Source organism: Anomaloglossus baeobatrachus, chromosome 7 (assembly GCF_048569485.1).
Source record: "Anomaloglossus baeobatrachus isolate aAnoBae1 chromosome 7, aAnoBae1.hap1, whole genome shotgun sequence".
Taxonomy (NCBI): Eukaryota; Metazoa; Chordata; class Amphibia; order Anura; family Aromobatidae; genus Anomaloglossus; species Anomaloglossus baeobatrachus.
Genome location: NC_134359.1, coordinates 39,931,248 through 39,949,253, shown reverse-complemented (window position 1 = coordinate 39,949,253; position 18,006 = coordinate 39,931,248). Strand labels below are relative to the sequence as shown.

Genomic DNA, 18,006 nt, shown 5'->3' with positions numbered 1-18,006 from the left:
GAAGCACAGTCATGCAGTTTGGAGCCCAAAAACGCACAAAAACGTACCCGAAAAACACGCAAAAACGCCTAGTGCGCACATAGCCTTAATCTGTTTATCTGTTCTATTTCCAGGTAGACAATGAATAAAAGAGAATTGTTTATCTAAGGAGGTGGGGCTTAAAATGTTTGTGTACTCCCACTGAAAGAAGAGGGGGAGGCTCCTGCTGCAGCCAGTTGTTTTATAGCCAAAGGCCCAGTGCCCACGCTGTGTAGTTTTGACGCGTATTTTCAGAAATCTGCAGCTAAATCTGCATGTCCATTGTGAAGCCAACAAAGTCTATGAGAATTCACAAGTGGTGTGCCCACGTTGCTTATTTTTCCCTTGCATATTTGGTGCAGAAAAAATGAAATCTGCACCAAATACGCAAGGGAAAAATACTCAATGTGGGCACAGCACTTCTGAATTCTCATAGACTTTGCTGGCTTCACAATGGACATGCAGATTTTGCTGCAGATTTCTAAAAATCTGCGTCAAAATCCGCATCAAAATACACAGCGTGGGCATAGGGCCAAATAGGACAGGAAGGAAAAGGATAGGGAGTATGACCGACCTAGAACATATATTTCGTAGTTTTAAAGTGCACCAATCAGCAGGATTTTCCTATATAAACCTAAAGCCAGTGCTATACTGGCGCTATCAGGCTGATGCTATACATACCATTAGTTGTCAGCTAGGATGTATAGGTTTTGAAACACAAGCAAGTAAAGTTTGTACAATCAGCAGCTTTTGTGAGTGGCAGCAGCTGCCGATCAGTTATTAGCTGGGGTGGGTATTCATAGTGATTCCCGCCCCCCGCCTGTCCCTTCTCCCCCTGTTATTTATGTTAATTCTATTATAGAATTATTTTTTTAAGTGACTAGAAGGACCTGTGCTGATGTCATACCCATGTGACCAGAAGGGGCGGGGCCTCAGCTAACAGAAAAATAATGTTGCTTCTTGGTATGAGCCATCTTAGCTGAGGCCCCACCTATTCTCGTCACATGGGTATGACATCAGCACAGGTCCTTCTAGCACTTAGTAAAACGATTCTATAATAGAATTAGCATAAACAGGGGGAAGGGGATCACTATGAATACCCACCCCAGTTATTAGCTGCTGCAGCTGCTGTCACTTAAGAAGCTGCTCATTTTACAAACTTTACTTGCTTGTGTTTCAAAACCTATACATTCTACAGTAGTTGATCACTAAAGGTATGTATAGATTTAGCTTGATAGCACCAATATAACACTGGCTTTAGGTTTTATACGAAAATCCTGCAGATTGGTGCGCTTTAATCCAAATATGACACAAAATAGGTTTAAGGAGGAAGTGATGAGATTTTTGTCATCTATGATGTTTAGTAGTGTTGAGCGAGTATGCTTGTCACTACTCGGTACTCGCACGAGTATCACTGTACTCGGGCTACTCGGCGGGGACCGAGTAATTTCGCGATACTTGTGCTGTACTCGTGGTCTTCATGTTGGCGCTCTTTTGAGAGCCAGCCCTCATGCAGGGATTGGCTGGCAGACCGCAATGCCACAGCCCTGTTACTTGTGGAATTGCAGTGATTGGCCGGCCCTCACAGAATGACCGTGCCTTTAGCCCGACACTTCCCCGCTCGGCTACGGCCCCTCCCGCACTCCACTCCGCGTGTATATATATATGCACGCTTACACACACACGCACGTTTTTTTTTTTAATTTACAGTTTTATGGTTTCTACATGCTGCCGGTGGTCATTTCACAAAAATACTCGGGTCTCCCATAGGATAACATTGGGCTCGGTGCTCGGGCCGAGTACACGAGTATCTTGGGATGCTCGGCCCGAGCCTCAAGCACCCGAGCTTTTTAGTACTCGCTCATCACTAATGTTTAGCAATACTTTAAAATTGTACTTCTTAATACAAAAAAAAACAAAAAACAACAATTTCTCCTTATATTGTTGTAGTTAGTTTTATCTGCGAAGTTAATTTTCAACTTGTTGAACTAGTTCTTAGGGGTACTTTGCACGTTGTGATATCGCTACTGCGATATCGTCGGGGTCAGATCGAAAGTGACGCACATCCGGCGCCGGTAACGTCGGCGCAACGTGTAAAGCCTAGATGCGCCGATAAAACTATCGCAAAAGCGTCGTAAATAGGTGATCTGTGTAGCGGTCATTTTCCTAATGTCGCACCAATAGGAGATACGATGTTGTTCCTGCGGCAGCGCACATCGCTGTGTGTGAAGCCGCAGGAGCGAGGAACATCTCCTTACCTGCCTCCACCGGCAATGCGGAAGGAAGGAGGTGGGCGGGATGTTTACGTCCCGCTCATCTCCGCCCCTCCGCTTCTATTGGCCGCCTACCGTGTGAGGCGGGTCGCCGGCCAGAGCGATGTCGCAGGGCAGGTAAGTGCGTGTGAAGCTGCCATAGCGATAATGTTCACTACGGCAGCTATCACAAGATATCGCATGTGCGACGGGGGCGGGGACTATCGCACTCGACATCGCTAGCATCGGCTAGCGATGTCGCAGCGTGCAAAGTACCCCTTACTCCAATGAAAGTTTCTGGGATTCATTCTACGGCCAAACACTCTGAAAATATACTTTTTGTGTTTACTGAGTAGGTGAGCTATTTCTCGTCTGCTGTGCTTCGTCAATCTGATTTCTCTGCACTTCTACATCCTCTTCTGTCTAACAGAATATAGTGTCAGGGACACCGTGAACCTGCAGTAGCATCCCCCTCCTCACCGTCCACTGTACAATTCTAGATATTGTGTGGGATTGAAGTAGTTCCATGGCCAATTACAGAGTCTGCAGGTAGTAAGGGGGGTCCAAAAGTCTAAAATATATGACAAAGTTTTAGGCATCCATGTGTAGAAAAAAAAAAACCTCAGTAAAAGTAATAAATGGAGAGAATTCTTTATATAGCTTTTGTATCACAGGGGAATGCCAAGTCTAATATTCAATGTAAGGATGCATTGTGCGAAAACGGGCATGGAAGAAAACCTGACATACAGTAGTTATATCCCCAATAGGTATTTGTCCAGATGCATTACCCCCAATTATCGTGAATTTACAAATATTATCAAGTTCAAGGATATTTAGTACAGTGGAACCTTGGTTAATGAGAACAATCCGTTCTGGGACTGCGCTTGTAAACCAAGTTACTCGTCTAGCAAAGCAAGATTTCCCATAGGAAATGATTGCAATGCAGACAATTCCTTCCACAACTTGTTAAATGTCCCATCCTGGTCCCCTATTCTGTCATTCCACACACATACAAACATGTACAAACACGCACAAACGTGCACAAAACACACATAGTATGTTCACCTTACCTTCCATTCCATCGCCGGCCTCCTGGATCTTGTACTTCGCCGGTACAGGATGTGTATCGGTAACCATCGCGGCAGATTCCGGAACTTCCGCTGCCAGAGCACTGACGTCAAAGGCAGGAGACGCTTGCCTCTGATTGGTCAGCGCGCTGCGTTTGAGTAGCGGCTGACAGCAGAAGTTCCTCTCTCGTCGCGATGGTTATCGATACAAATCCTGTAGTGGCGAACTACAAGAACCGTGAAGCCGGCAATGGAACGGAAGGTAAGGTGAGCATAATATGTCTGTCTGTCTGTCTGTCGACTGTAAGAGCGGGTCAGAGCGCAGTGGAAGTATGGAACCGGAGGTGTGTGCGGTGAGTATTTAGCTCATACGGCAAAGCTTGCTCATCAAGGGAGTTACAAATTTACAGCAAGCTTTGCTCGTTAAGCGGAATACTTGCACACCAAGTTACTTGTAAACCGAGGTTCCACTGTAATTTATTTTTTATTCACTTATATAGCGCCATTAATTCCACAGCGCTTTACACACATCATCATCATCACAGTCCCCATTGGGGCTCCCATTCTAAATTCCCTTTCACTACATCTTTTGAGGGTGGGAAAAAAAAACACTCAAGGAGAAAACATATAAACTCCTTACAGATGTTGTTCTTGGTGGGATCTGGACCCATTTTAACTACGCTGGCAAAATCATGGTTGGCTTATGGATGTCAAACCTCAATCTCATTCTTTCCAGATCCATTTTACTACCATAAGTTGTTATACAACATATAGGAGAGCGTATATGCAAAGCCAAGATAGCTACAAGTCAGTAGGATAGCACAAGCAACCATTTCAAAACTATTTTGAAGATTTAGACCAAAATTAGAGGTTACGGTCCATATTTGCCTTCTAATTCATCATACATTCTGTAGGACTTAAAATGTTCGACCATCCTCAATATTCCATCTAAATATGACCCAATGGGGCAGTAAGCCTGACGGCCAATGTTCTCGCTCTCGAGAATAAAACAAAACTAAAGACTTACCTTCGACATCACTGCTAAGGTAGTTGCGGACTTCAGTCAATATGAAATTAATGTCTTCCTCTGTGGGAATTGGGTGGTGAGTGATCTCTGTTGGAGTGTCCGTGGTTCCAGCAATGGTCATCTTCTCCCATGGCAGGAAGAAAATTACTCTGCCATCACTAGTGGCTGGATCAAGCAGTCCCATATTATCAGGGCTGCAAAAGATATGAACCATTATCAGTAAATGGAGAATTGTCTTGTGGGAAACACCATCGATTAAAAGTACCATCCTTTTTTTACAGATTACCATGTTCCTAAAGAAAATTCCATCAAACGTACCCCACTGATCACTATTTTCTTAGGCTGGGGCCACACGAGCATTACTGCAAGTGCATCGGATGACACTCGGCTCCCGCTGTACTGTGAGTGTGAGCCGAGTGTCATATGATCCGATCCTGCGATCGGATCACAGCTGCGGAGGAGAGGGAGGGACTAATCTCTCTATCTCCTCTAATGCCAGCTGATGCGATTATCACACTGCACTCCGGTGTCATCCGAGTGCAATGCGATGTTTCACTCGAACCCATAGACTTGTATGGGTGCGTGTGAATACGAATCGGCTGCTGTGACTGTTTTCTTGATCCAATTAGGGCTGGGAAAATAAATCGCAGACGGGAACAGCCCCATAGAGTAATTTTTTATTATTACATTCCACTCAGTCCCTTTTACTCGGCGTTGATGGGAAAGATGGTGAGTGGCTGGGTAAATTTGGGCATTGTATAAATCACAACTAGGCCAATGCTTATAGTATCAGAAATTCCATTTGTACAAGATTTATCATGGATATCACAGATCCATTATCTCATAATGCATCAGTGTTAGACATGAGCAGATGCGATGGTCCATGCCAGGAGCTGCATGAATTTTCTGATCTTCCAGGATGCCGCGCTCATCTTCTGATTTGCGGTGTTGGCGTCCCATCAGTGACATCACACCAGGCTGGCAAATCAACTGCCGCACTGTGGAACATGGAAGCGATCCGCTCATATCTAGTCAGTATTTATTGGGAAGATCAATTATGCTCCATAAATAGCCATCATTTTAATTATCCCCAAAAACTCTTAACCAGAAAAGGTTAATACTTGTGTGCCGCCACTGCAGCGGATCGAACCGCTCGGATCCGGGGGTGGTGTTCGTTCGTGGCTCGAGGTTTCCGGACCTGGGGGCTTAGGGGCCACACTCAAATGTAAAAGGGAGTATTTACAGGGGATCTGGTAAAGTTCATGACGCCATCCATGGTGTGCGGTAATTGGGAGTACCGCCGCTGCCGTTGGGAGTACCCGTGGTGATGGAGTGGGGCAGCTAGATGACGTTACCCTTCACGGGTAGGGGTAACCCCTGGGACTCTGTATGGTGATGCGGGGACGCAGTGCAGGGGTCAGTCAGGTACTCACTCAGCAATGAAGCAGACGCGGACAACAAGGTAAACCAAGTCTCTTAATGCCGCTGCTTCTCAAGGGAAGCTCGTCCGGGTCCCGTCCCCTGCAGTGCTGCTGCTGGTCCGTAACCGGCCTCCTAGCACTAAGTTTTAGATTGTCCGTTGTGGTTCGGTAGCTTGGGGCTATCCAGGTCCCGCTCCCCACTGTGGCTAAGTGGAGGAGCCTGCTCTCAGGGCTCACACATGGGCTTTCAGTGGGCTACTTGCTAGGAAAGCCCTATCCCCCTCGTTGCTCTAGTGCCCAGATTCTGGAGCTGGTGGCAACAGTCCATAAAGGCCCCGTTCTCCTCAGGTTAATTGCAGAGTTGCCTAAAGCTTCTCCCCGACCTAGGGTCCGTGTACCCAGTCGTACCTTCAGTCCTGGACCGGTGATTAGGCCCAGGCTGCTGACAGTCCTCCTCGACGGGCTCCAGGCACCTAGCCTCAATCCCCTGCGACCAGGGGTCCGACTCCTGTAGTTCCAGACCACCGTCTGCTACCTAGTATTCCTCTCCCCTGGGAGCTACAACTCCCAGCTTCCTCAGAGCTCCTCACAGCTCGAGGGTCACTACTCGACTCACTTGACCTCGACACCTCCCACCTCCCTGCCTGACCCCTAGGTGGGCGGCCCTATTCCTGCTTAAGTAGCCCACTGGTGTGCCTGACAGATGTGGTGCAAAGTGTATCTAGGATTTGTGAATGCTGATGGAGGCAGTACTGCAGGATAGAGACCCAGAACCATGGGGGGTTGAATACTGCACGGAGAGGGCTGTGCAGAACCCTGTGACGACCTGAATAGTCCAGGGGCATCACACTTGTAACTTGAAAAAAAAGGGCATCCACTGCAGCATGCACCAGACCGGAGAACAGATTGTATGTCCTGTAAATCTACTCATTAACCCCTTCATCCCAGAACAATTTTTCCATTTTTCATTTTCTTTTTTTCCTCCCCTTCTTCCGAGAGCCATTTTTTTTTATTTTTCAGTCATAGCCAGATGAGGGCTTTTTTTTTTTTTCTGAGACGAGTTGTAATTTTGAAGAACAGCATTCATTTTATCATATAGTGTACTAGAAAAAGGGAAAAAAAATCCAAATGTGGAGAAATTGTGAAAAAAGTGAAATTCCACATTGATTTTTATTTTTTTTTATTCACATTTACTATATGGTAAAACTGATGTGGCAGTATGATTCCCCAGGTCGGTATGAGGTCGTAGATACCAAACGTATATATTTACTTTTATCTAAGTGGTGAAAAAAATAAAAAAAAACAGAAGTTTGTCCAAATTATATCATTTTTTGGGTAGATGCGATCTTTTGATCACCTGTTATTGCATTTTAATGCAATGTTGTGGCAACCGAAAAATGTAATTTTAGCATTTGGAATTTTTTTCTCGCTGCACCATGAATCGATCAGATTACCGTATTTCTCACTTTATAAGACGCACCGGATTATAAGACGCACCCCAAATTTAGACATAAAAAAAGGTGAAGCGGGGTCACAGGAGGCACAAGTTGTGCTGGCAGGTGCGGCGGGTCAGTGGCAGCGGGTCCGTGGTGGCAGGAGCCGCAGGGTCCATGGTGGCGGCAGCAGCGGCGGCGGGTGAGTCGTGCAGCAAGCCGGTGCAGTGAGTGTCCCAGTGTCCGCGGTCCCGGTTCAAATGATGGCTCAGTGGTAGCAGCGGCGGTGACGGCTCAGTGGTGGCACCGGCGGTGACGGCTTAGTGGTGGCAGCGGGGGTGACGGCTCAGTGGTGGCAGCGGGGGTGACTGCTCAGTGGTGGCAGCGGGGGTGACTGCTCAGTGGTGGCAGCGGGGGTGACTGCTCAGTGGTGGAGCAGACCAATGCAGTGTTTTCCCAGTGTGTCCGTGGTCCCGATTCAAGTGATGGCGCCCGGAACGGCGCATGCGTACATGGAGCTCTCATGCAAGGGCTCAATCTGCGCACGCGCTGACTCCCGGAGCAGCACATGCGCAGATGGAGCTCTCATCCAAGAGCTCCATCTGTGCACGCGCCTACTCCCGGCGCCATCATTTGAAAGTGGGACCGCGGACAAACTGGGTAAATTGCTGCACAGCCGCACGCACAGAGTGGCAGCCAGCAGGCTGCCCGCCCGCCCACCCTGCGTGCAAGCGGCCGGGTACCTGTGCTTGCGTGCGGGCGGCAGCAGTCTGCCGCCCGCACGGGCACCCGACCGCCGGCTGCACACAGCCACGGGTACCCGGCTGTCACCGCACGCAAGCACAGGTACCCGGCCGCTTGCACGCAGCCACAGGCACCCGGCCGCCCGATCGCCACACAGACAGGACTCCCAGGTACAGCTATATTCGGATTATAAGACGCACCCCCCCTTTTCCTCCCAAATTTTTGGGAGGAAAAGTGTGTCTTATAAAGCGAAAAATACGGTAATTGATTCTATAATTTCATAGATCGGGCATTTCTGAATGTGCCAATATCAATTGTGTGTATGTTTTATTATTGTTGTTTTATTTTCAAAGGGGCAAAAGAGGGGTGATTTCAACTTTTAGTGTTTTTTTTAATTTTAATTTTTTTTTTTTTACATTTTTTTATTGATTTTAAAAGTTCACCTAGGAGACTTTAACACTGCACAGTCGAATCACGTGTCCTGATCAGAGTGATGCTTTAGCATAGCTCTGATCAGCAGAAATGCAGTGTTCCTGTGAGTGCCAATGCTCAGTTGGCTCATACAGGAAGTGAGTTATCACCGCATCAGTGGTCATCAGTTGACCCCGTGCTGTCATGGTAACATATTGGCGCCCCTTGATCACATCACGGGGCCACTGATGGCCGCAGGGAACAGCGTGATTCCCAATGCAGCCTTTTAAATCACACTCTCAGTGCGATCTAAGTGGTTAGCAGGCGTGGGTGGATCTCTGATCCACCTGCACCTGTTAGCTGCACATGTCAGCTGATCAGATCAGCAGACATGTGCAGGCATTACGGTCTAGGGGACACGACTAATAACGTAATAGTACGTCGTTGGTCGTGAAGGGGTTAAAAACCTTTCCACGTCAGATCTAGCTTTGCATGGAAAAAAAAAAAAAAACAGCAAAAAATACAAAAAAATGCATGTTTTTAAGCTGTATTTTTCTGCCAAGAGATGCGGAAATTTCTGAAACCAAATAAAATGCTAAAATGAATGGTGTTATTTAAAACATACATCTTGACCTACCAATAAAAAAAAAAAAAAATCCAGCATATGGCCATGATGATGGGAAAATTAAAAAAAATAGAAAAAAAAAAAAGTTATGGCTGTTAGAAGAAAGGGGGAAAAAAAGTAGATGTGTAAAAATGATCATTTTCATAGTCATGAAGCCGTTAACACCTACCGTATTTTTCGTTTTATAAGACATACCGGATTATAAAATGCACCCCAAATTTAGACAAAAAAAAAAAAAAATATATAAAATAACGTAAAACAGAAAAAATATGGGGTCCATTTTATAATCTGGTGGCATCTTACCGGGGAGGGGGGGGGGGGCAGCAGCGGTGGTGGTGCGGGGTCACAAGAGGCAGGGGTGGTGCTGTAGTAGGGTGATGCCAAAGGCAGTGCGGCGGGTGTACTGGATGCTCAGTGCGGGCACAGTGAGGCAGGGGCCATCCTGAAAATGTCGGCGGCGCGGGCTTCAAATAGTGGCACCCAGAGTCGGCACATGCACAGATGGAGTTGTAAGCTAGAGATCTCATTGCACATGCGCCACCCCTGGGCGCTATTTGCATTAAGCCAGCTGCTGGGAGATCAATGGGCTGGAGGCTGCGCCGATAAGATCATGAGCGCCATCTGCGCATGCGCCGACTCCGGGTGCCACTATTTGAAGCCCGCACCAACATTTTCAGGGTGGCCCCTGCCTTACTGCTCGCAGCACTGCCACTGCCTCCTGTGAGCAGCCTCCACCACCCTCCGGTAAAATACATTCGGCTTATAAGACGCACCCCTGATTTTCCTCCCAAATTTTTGAGAGGAACGTGCGTCTTATTATCTAAAAAATACGGTAGTGAATATAAATCTCCGATACCACTGGCGGTCACAGCCAGAAAAGGCCCCTGTGTAAAAACAGTATAGGGGCCCTTTGCAGCCCAAGAGCTCCTCATAATGCATAATTCATTCTTCTGTGGCGGTACATGTGGCCCCTGTACCAATTGCCCCTGTGCAAGAACAGTATATGAGCCCTTAGCAGACCAAGAGTTCCTCAAAATCCAGAATTCCTTCTTCTGTGGTGGTAGAAGTTGTCCCCTTTCTTCTTGGGCCCCTGTGCAGCCGCACAGGTTGCGCCAATGATATGTCAATCCATCTAATACAGTTATTTCTACCGTATGGTAACCACATCACTTTCCCACTTTCGAAGTAGAAGCAGTTGGCATATTTGCCCTGAGGCACCAGTAATAATCTATGTAGACGTTACCTGTAATACCCGGGCATCACAATATGCACACCGGCACTTGGTTGGCAAATTTTGTTGGTCTCCTGATTGTCCATTTTGCGCAGAGAGTCGGTGAATGGCCCGGTGGCGTTGATGACACATTTGGCTCGGACATCAAATTCTTGTCCTGCGAAATCAAAGGGATCAAAAACCATAAATTAATATCCTGTGTACTTTATAATATTTTGGGGAACTTGATTCTCCACTATTACAATTCTACGTCTGAGTGATTGCGACTCTACAGGCTCCGGTACCTGACCGAACTGCGGCTGTTTCTGCTGGCGGTTGTAGTGCTAACCTTTCTGGACGTGTTACTATAATACAACTTGATTTTGGCCACAACAATGATTCTTTGTAAAGCAATATATAATAAAAACATGTATGTTTAGCATGCTACAAGTCAGATACCTGTTAGAACGTCTTTGCACCGTGCGCCGCAGACGTGTTCAGTGCCGGTCTCCGGATCTGTCTTCTTCAGCAAGCCCACCACTTCAGTGTAATTGGCTGTGGCAGCACCATACCTGGCAGCAGTGAGAGCGATGGCAAGGTTCATTCGAGCATCGTTGTGCTGTCCTGCAGCAGAGGACGGAATCAAAGGAAGGACATGAGTCACCTCAAGCCACTGACTTGTGGTATGGAAGTGTGTCACAACCGATCTGTCACATCTGTCCCTGTCACAGCAAATCTACGTGATGGCTGGCTAGATCTTACTCGCATTATTTAAAGATACATGGTCTCTTTTTGTATCAGACTTTGATCCTGATGCACAATTCCATCATTAATATTTCTTTAAAAAATATAAAAATTTAAATAGGAAAAAAAATAACAAAAAAAAAACAATATAAAAACTCATCAATACTAAATACAATTCAGGAATATAAAACACTAAAGTCAAACTTATCTTTTAAAATGAAAGGAAAGCCAACATTGAAAGTATTAAAAGAAAACAAGTAACATAAAAGGAGATATAACAACATTCCCCAAACCTGACCATAATACAAACATATATAACATAATGCACAAAGCATAAAAACTCAATAATATGGTATAATAATTATATATATATATAATATATATATATATATATATATATTATATATATATATATATATATATATATATATATATATATATATATATATACACACACATATAGATACACATATATATATATATGCGTGTGTATATATGCGTGTGTATAATATATACACACACACACATATACACTATATATATATATATATATTACATATATACACATATATATATATATATATATACACACATACACATATACATATATATATATACACACACACACATATAAACATATATACACACACACACGCATATTATAATATATATATATATATATATACATATACATATATATATACATATACATATATATATATACATATACACACACACACACACATATAAACACATATATACACACACACATATATAGACACACGCATATATATATATATATATATATATATATATATATATATATATATATATATATATATATATATATATATATATACATACATACATACATACATACATACATACATACATACATACATACACACACACACACACACACACACACACAGTATATATATTTATAATATAATTATAATACTGAATTATTATAATAATTAACACAACACTAAACATAAAATTCCACCACTTATAGAACTAATATGAAAGTATTACAAAAGGAAAGTGTAATATAAAAAAAGCAACATAAAACGTCCACAATGCTATAATACATACACACATAATAATATAATGCAAATACATGCCATAAAAATAATTCCTAAAGTTGCAATAAATAAATATAAACCACTAAACAAAAGCTAAACTTTTAAATTTTAGGAAAACCAACGCATGGGCTCTAATTAATCAAGCAGTTTTTTGGATTAAAACTAATTACAATTCGGTATAAAAAAAAAAAAAAAAAGTTAAATAATCAACTAAAAATTGCACAAAAGTTGTGCATCTTTTTATGATTTTATGTTAGTTCCACCAACATTTGAAACAGTGGGCACAGTATAGCCAGGAGGGGACAAAATATGGCTGGAAGGGGACAAGGCTGAGCACAGTTGAAAAATGAATTTACTTTAAAACTGTGGTGTAAATTATGGCAGAAATCTACTCTGGTCCCTGACTGGATAACATTTCTTGTTGTACAATGTAGCATAAGGATGGGCCAAATTCTGTCAGAGGCATGTGCAAATTAATGAAAAAAGAGCTGCAGTAAGATGTGCCACAAGCATTACAACTGATGTGCAAAACACCAGTATAGACAAATCAGAGTCTTAAAGAGGACCACCCACCAGGATTTTCATATATAAACTAAAGCCAGTGCTATACTGGCGCTATCATGCTGATTCTATACAAACCATTAAGGCCCCGTCACACTAAGCAACATCGCTAGCAACATCGCTGGTAACGAACAACTTTTGTGACGTTGCTAGCGATGTTGCTGTGTGTGACATCCAGCAACAACCTGGCCCCTGCTGTGAGGTCGTTGGTTGTTGCTGAATGTCCTGGGCCATTTTTTAGTTGTTGCTGTCCCGCTGTGAAGCACAGATCACTGTGTGTGACAGCGACACAGCAACAACTAAATGTGCAGTGAGCAGGGAGCCAGCTTCTGCTGAGGCTGGTAACCACAGTAAACATCGGGTAACCAAGAAGCCCTGTCCTTGGTTACCCGATATTTACCTTTGATACCAGCCTCCTCCGCTCTCACTGCCTGTGCTGCCGGCTCCTGCTCTGTGCACATTTAGCTGCAGCACACATCAGGCAATTAACCCGATGTGTGCTGTAACTAGGAGAGCAAGGAGCCAGCGCTAAGCATTGTGCGCTGCTCCCTGCTCTGTGCACATTTAGCTGCAGCACACATCGGGTTAATTAACCTGATGTGTGCTGTAACTAGGAGACTGGGGGCTGGTCACTGGTTGCTGGTGAGCTCACCAGCAACTCTTGTAGCCACGCTCCAGCGATCCCTGCCAGGTCAGGTTGCTGGTGGGATCGCTGGAGCGTCGCAGTGTGACAGCTCACCAGCAACCTCCTAGCAACTTACCAGCGATCCCTATCGTTGTTGGGATCGCTGGTAAGTTGCTTAGTGTGACTGGACCTTTAGTTTTGAGATCGGATGTACAGTGCCTACAAGTAGTATTCAACCCCCTGCAGATTTAGCAGGTTTGATAAGATGCAAATAAGTTAGAGCCTGCAAACTTCAAACAAGAGCAGGATTTATTAACAGATGCATAAGTTTTACAAACCAACAAGTTATGTTGCTCAGTTAAATTTTAATAAATTTTCAACATAAAAGTGTGGGTCAATTATTATTCAACCCCTAGGTTTAATATTTTGTGGAATAACCCTTGTTTGCAATTACAGCTAATAATCGTCTTTTATAAGACCTGATCAGGCCGGCACAGGTCTCTGGAGTTATCTTGGCCCACTCCTCCATGCAGATCTTCTCCAAGTTATCTAGGTTCTTTGGGTGTCTCATGTGGACTTTAATCTTGAGCTCCTTCCACAAGTTTTCAATTGGGTTAAGGTCAGGAGACTGACTAGGCCACTGCAACACCTTGATTTTTTCCCTCTTGAACCAGGCCTTGGTTTTCTTGGCTGTGTGCTTTGGGTCGTTGTCTTGTTGGAAGATGAAATGACGACCCATCTTAAGATCCTTGATGGAGGAGCGGAGGTTCTTGGCCAAAATCTCCAGGTAGGCCGTGCTATCCATCTTCCCATGGATGCGGACCAGATGGCCAGGCCCCTTGGCTGAGAAACAGCCCCACAGCATGATGCTGCCACCACCATGCTTGACTGTAGGGATGGTATTCTTGGGGTCGTATGCAGTGCCATCCAGTCTCCAAACGTCACGTGTGTGGTTGGCACCAAAGATCTCGATCTTGGTCTCATCAGACCAGAGAACCTTGAACCAGTCTGTCTCAGAGTCCTCCAAGTGATCATGAGCAAACTGTAGACGAGCCTTGACATGACGCTTTGAAAGTAAAGGTACCTTACGGGCTCGTCTGGAACGGAGACCATTGCGGTGGAGTACGTTACTTATGGTATTGACTGAAACCAATGTCCCCACTGCCATGAGATCTTCCCGGAGCTCCTTCCTTGTTGTCCTTGGGTTAGCCTTGACTCTTCGGACAAGCGTGGCCTCGGCACGGGTGGAAACTTTCAAAGGCTGTCCAGGCCGTGGAAGGCTAACAGTAGTTCCATAAGCCTTCCACTTCCGGATGATGCTCCCAACAGTGGAGACAGGTAGGCCCAACTCCTTGGAAAGGGTTTTGTACCCCTTGCCAGCCTTGTGACCCTCCACGATCTTGTCTCCGATGGCCTTGGAATGCTCCTTTGTCTTTCCCATGTTGACCATGTATGAGTGCTGTTCACAAGTTTGGGGAGGGTCTTAATTAGTCAGAAAAGGCTGGAAAAAGAGATAATTAATCCAAACATGTGAAGCTCATTGTTCTTTGTGCCTGAAATACTTCTTAATACTTTAGGGGAACCAAACAGAATTCTGGTGGTTTGAGGGGTTGAATAATAAATGACCCTCTGAATAAACTTTTCACAATTTAAAAAAAAAAATAAAAAAAGAAATAACATTCTTTTTTGCTGCAGTGCATTTCACATTTCCAGGCTGATCTACAGTCCAAGTGTCACAATGCCAAGTTAATTCCGAATGTGGAAACCTGCTAAATCTGCAGGGGGTTGAATACTACTTGTAGGCACTAAGGAAACAAAGGGGTAGAATCAGCTCACCCAGACATCATGGAGACTCCCATAGGAGACAGGTGCACGGTGAAGCCGGCCCGGCTGTGAAACTCCAAGGAGAAGAAAATCCAGCACTCGTGTCCAAAAATAGTATAAAAACTTGCTTTTTTATTCAATTCATAATAAAATGGAAATGAATCATATCCATAAAATATAAAAAATCCCCATACAGATGAGATGAGATGTCAGGGGGGTACGCGTTTCGAGCTACATGCTCTTAATCTCAATCCACCAAAATTATACTATTTTTGGACACGAGTGCTGGATTTTCTTCTACTTGTAGGCACTGTATACTTCATGAAATACAGGCAAGTAAAGTTTGTGAAATGCACTGTTATTTGCTTATATAAAGGTGCAACGGAATATCTAATGGGTGGGTCGGGTTTTGCTAGTTATTCGCACCCCTGTCTTCCTTCCTGTCCTTCCTCCCCCTTTCTTTATTACCGGGGGGAGAAAGGACAGGTGGGGACGGGGGGTGAGAAAGGACAGACAGGTGGGGACGGGGGGTGAGAAAGGACAGGTGGGGACGGGGGGTGAGAAAGGACAGATGGGGACGGGGGGTGAGAAAGGACAGGTGGGGACGGGGGGGTGAGAAAGGACAGGTGGGGACGGGGGGGGAGAAAGGACAGGTGGGGACGGGGGGGGAGAAAGGACAGGTGGGGACGGGGGGGGAGAAAGGACAGGTGGGGACGGGGGGGGAGAAAGGACAGGTGGGGACGGGGGGGGAGAAAGGACAGGTGGGGACGGGGGGTGAGAAAGGACAGGTGGGGACGGGGGGGGGGAGAAAGGACAGGTGGGGACGGGGGTGAGAAAGGACAGGTGGGGACGGGGGTGAGAAAGGACAGGTGGGGACGGGGGGAGAAAGGACAGGTGGGGACGGGGGTGAGAAAGGACAGGTGGAGACGGGGGGGGGGGGGGGGGGGAAGGACAGGTGGGGGGTGAAAGGACAGGCAGACAGGGGCAGGAATAACTAGCAGCACCCAATTCATCTAAGAGATATTCCGTTGCACTTCTCATCAAATAACAGTGCATTTCACAAACTTTACTTGCCTGTATTTCAGAAAGTATACATCCGATCTCACAACTAAAGATATGTATAGAATCAGCCTGATAGCGCCAGTATAGCACTGGCTTTAGGTTATATAGGAAAATCCTGGTGGTCGGTCCTCTTTAAACCATGAAAATGAAGAAAAAACAACCTCACAAATACTAAATCAAAACTACAAAAATCACTAAACATAAAATGAACAGTTTATTATTTATAGGAACAATCACTCATTAAAGGTTTTTTTGCTCATCTATATAATTAAGAGTTGAAATAAACAGAATTTTTGATCAATATTATTAGATCAGATCATTAACTAGTGAACAAAAACAAATGTGCAAACAAAATGTCACCTCGATAATAATGGATATTACACAAATAATCAATAAGTAAACAACTAATTGTCCCCGAGAAGAGAAACTCAATGAACTCTATGTAATCAATTAGAGAAATAAGTAGATGCAAATGAGGATTTAATTTCAATGTGAATATAGCACATTATAGACTCAGTCATCAATTAAGACATATAAACATAACTTTATAAATGGGGCCTGTGAAATCAATTAATAAAGGCAAACATTAGACTTATTAATGAAGGGCACATAACCAGGCAGTGATAAAGAATTAATCTTCTAAAGTATGTAACATATTACAGTACAAAGTAACTCAGGGAATTTCTTCTCAAGTTGGAATGTGTATTTTTGTTTGTTTTCTTAAGTAACAAAGAGAAAATTGGGAAAAAAAAAATCTTTTTTGGTTTACACCTCTTCGTTTAGCCAGTACATACCATATAATTAAATTGTGAATATCTTGGAATTTTTGGTAACTCCTATAATGTATTTTTGGGAAATGCCTGAATGCGAAACGATCACTGGTCCGAAGTTGCCCTTGAGAGTTAAATTAACTTCACAAAAGTTTTTTTGGAGGTGAAAAAAAAAAATGAGCAGTTTGTTAAGATCTATTCATTTTAGGACCTAATTTTTTTGTTTTAGGAGATTGTTTTTGTAAAGATTTTCCTGAAACCGTTTTGAAGTAAATTTTTTTTCTGATGCGAAACTTTCAAACCTCATTGGAGATTCCATTGAATTATTAAAAGGAGAATTCAAAAAGTATTTGAATTTTTTTTTTTTTTAAGAGGATTTTGGAATTTATCTCCTTCAAAATTCTCCTTAAAAAAAAAAAAACTTTGGACACCTAGCCTAAGGGAATGTGCACACAATGATTATTTCACGCAGAGGCACAAGGAAAACAGCCTGAAAAAGTGGTCAGAAATTCCTCTGTAAAATCGACTTCGGTCTATCGAGCGTCTTACCGGCTTCAGGTTCCAAAGAAGCCAAGCTGTTAAAAGAAGTGAGCCGACCCTTCCTCTGGGGTTTTCTGTTCTGAAAGCGCTTTTTTCTTTATAATAGTCACTGGGAGGACTCAAAAGACGTCTGGAAGAGTCTCAGGAATCTATTTGAGAATTTCACCAGCATTACTTGCTTTAAAAACATTTAGTGGTTTCTTCATTGTTGAATGAATTTAAAAAAATGTTTGGCATTAAAAAAAAAAAAAAAAAAAAAAAAAAAGATATGGAAAGACAAAAATAAAAAAAATATATATTAAAAAAATTCACCAGCAGCCAAAGGGTTAAAAAAAAAAAAAAAAAGGGGAGGGAGAACAGCCAAATAAGATACCCATAGGGTATTTTCACATGCAAAAGATTTAATGCTGCAATTTGTGAGATGGAAAATCAGTCAATGGGGTTGTTTTGATGGCAAGAACACATCTGTCATCTGCATCCAGATTAAAAACATTTTGGAAAAGAAAAAAAAAAACAAAAAACACATTGAAAATAAAATTTTTAATTTTGAAAAACCTGTTTACATTTTTGTTGATCTCAAACAACAA

At 43.7% G+C, this 18,006-nt stretch overlaps 1 protein-coding gene across 1 annotated transcript in view; it reads right to left on the bottom strand.

The window, feature by feature from the left end:
- GPD2 (glycerol-3-phosphate dehydrogenase 2) overlaps positions 1-18,006 on the bottom strand; it is a 215,591-nt gene that overhangs the window by 84,102 nt on the left and 113,483 nt on the right. The window contains 3 exon segments of the mRNA XM_075317236.1: positions 4,365-4,558; positions 10,242-10,386; positions 10,668-10,832. Of these exon segments, the coding sequence (XP_075173351.1) occupies positions 4,365-4,558; positions 10,242-10,386; positions 10,668-10,832 (504 nt within the window).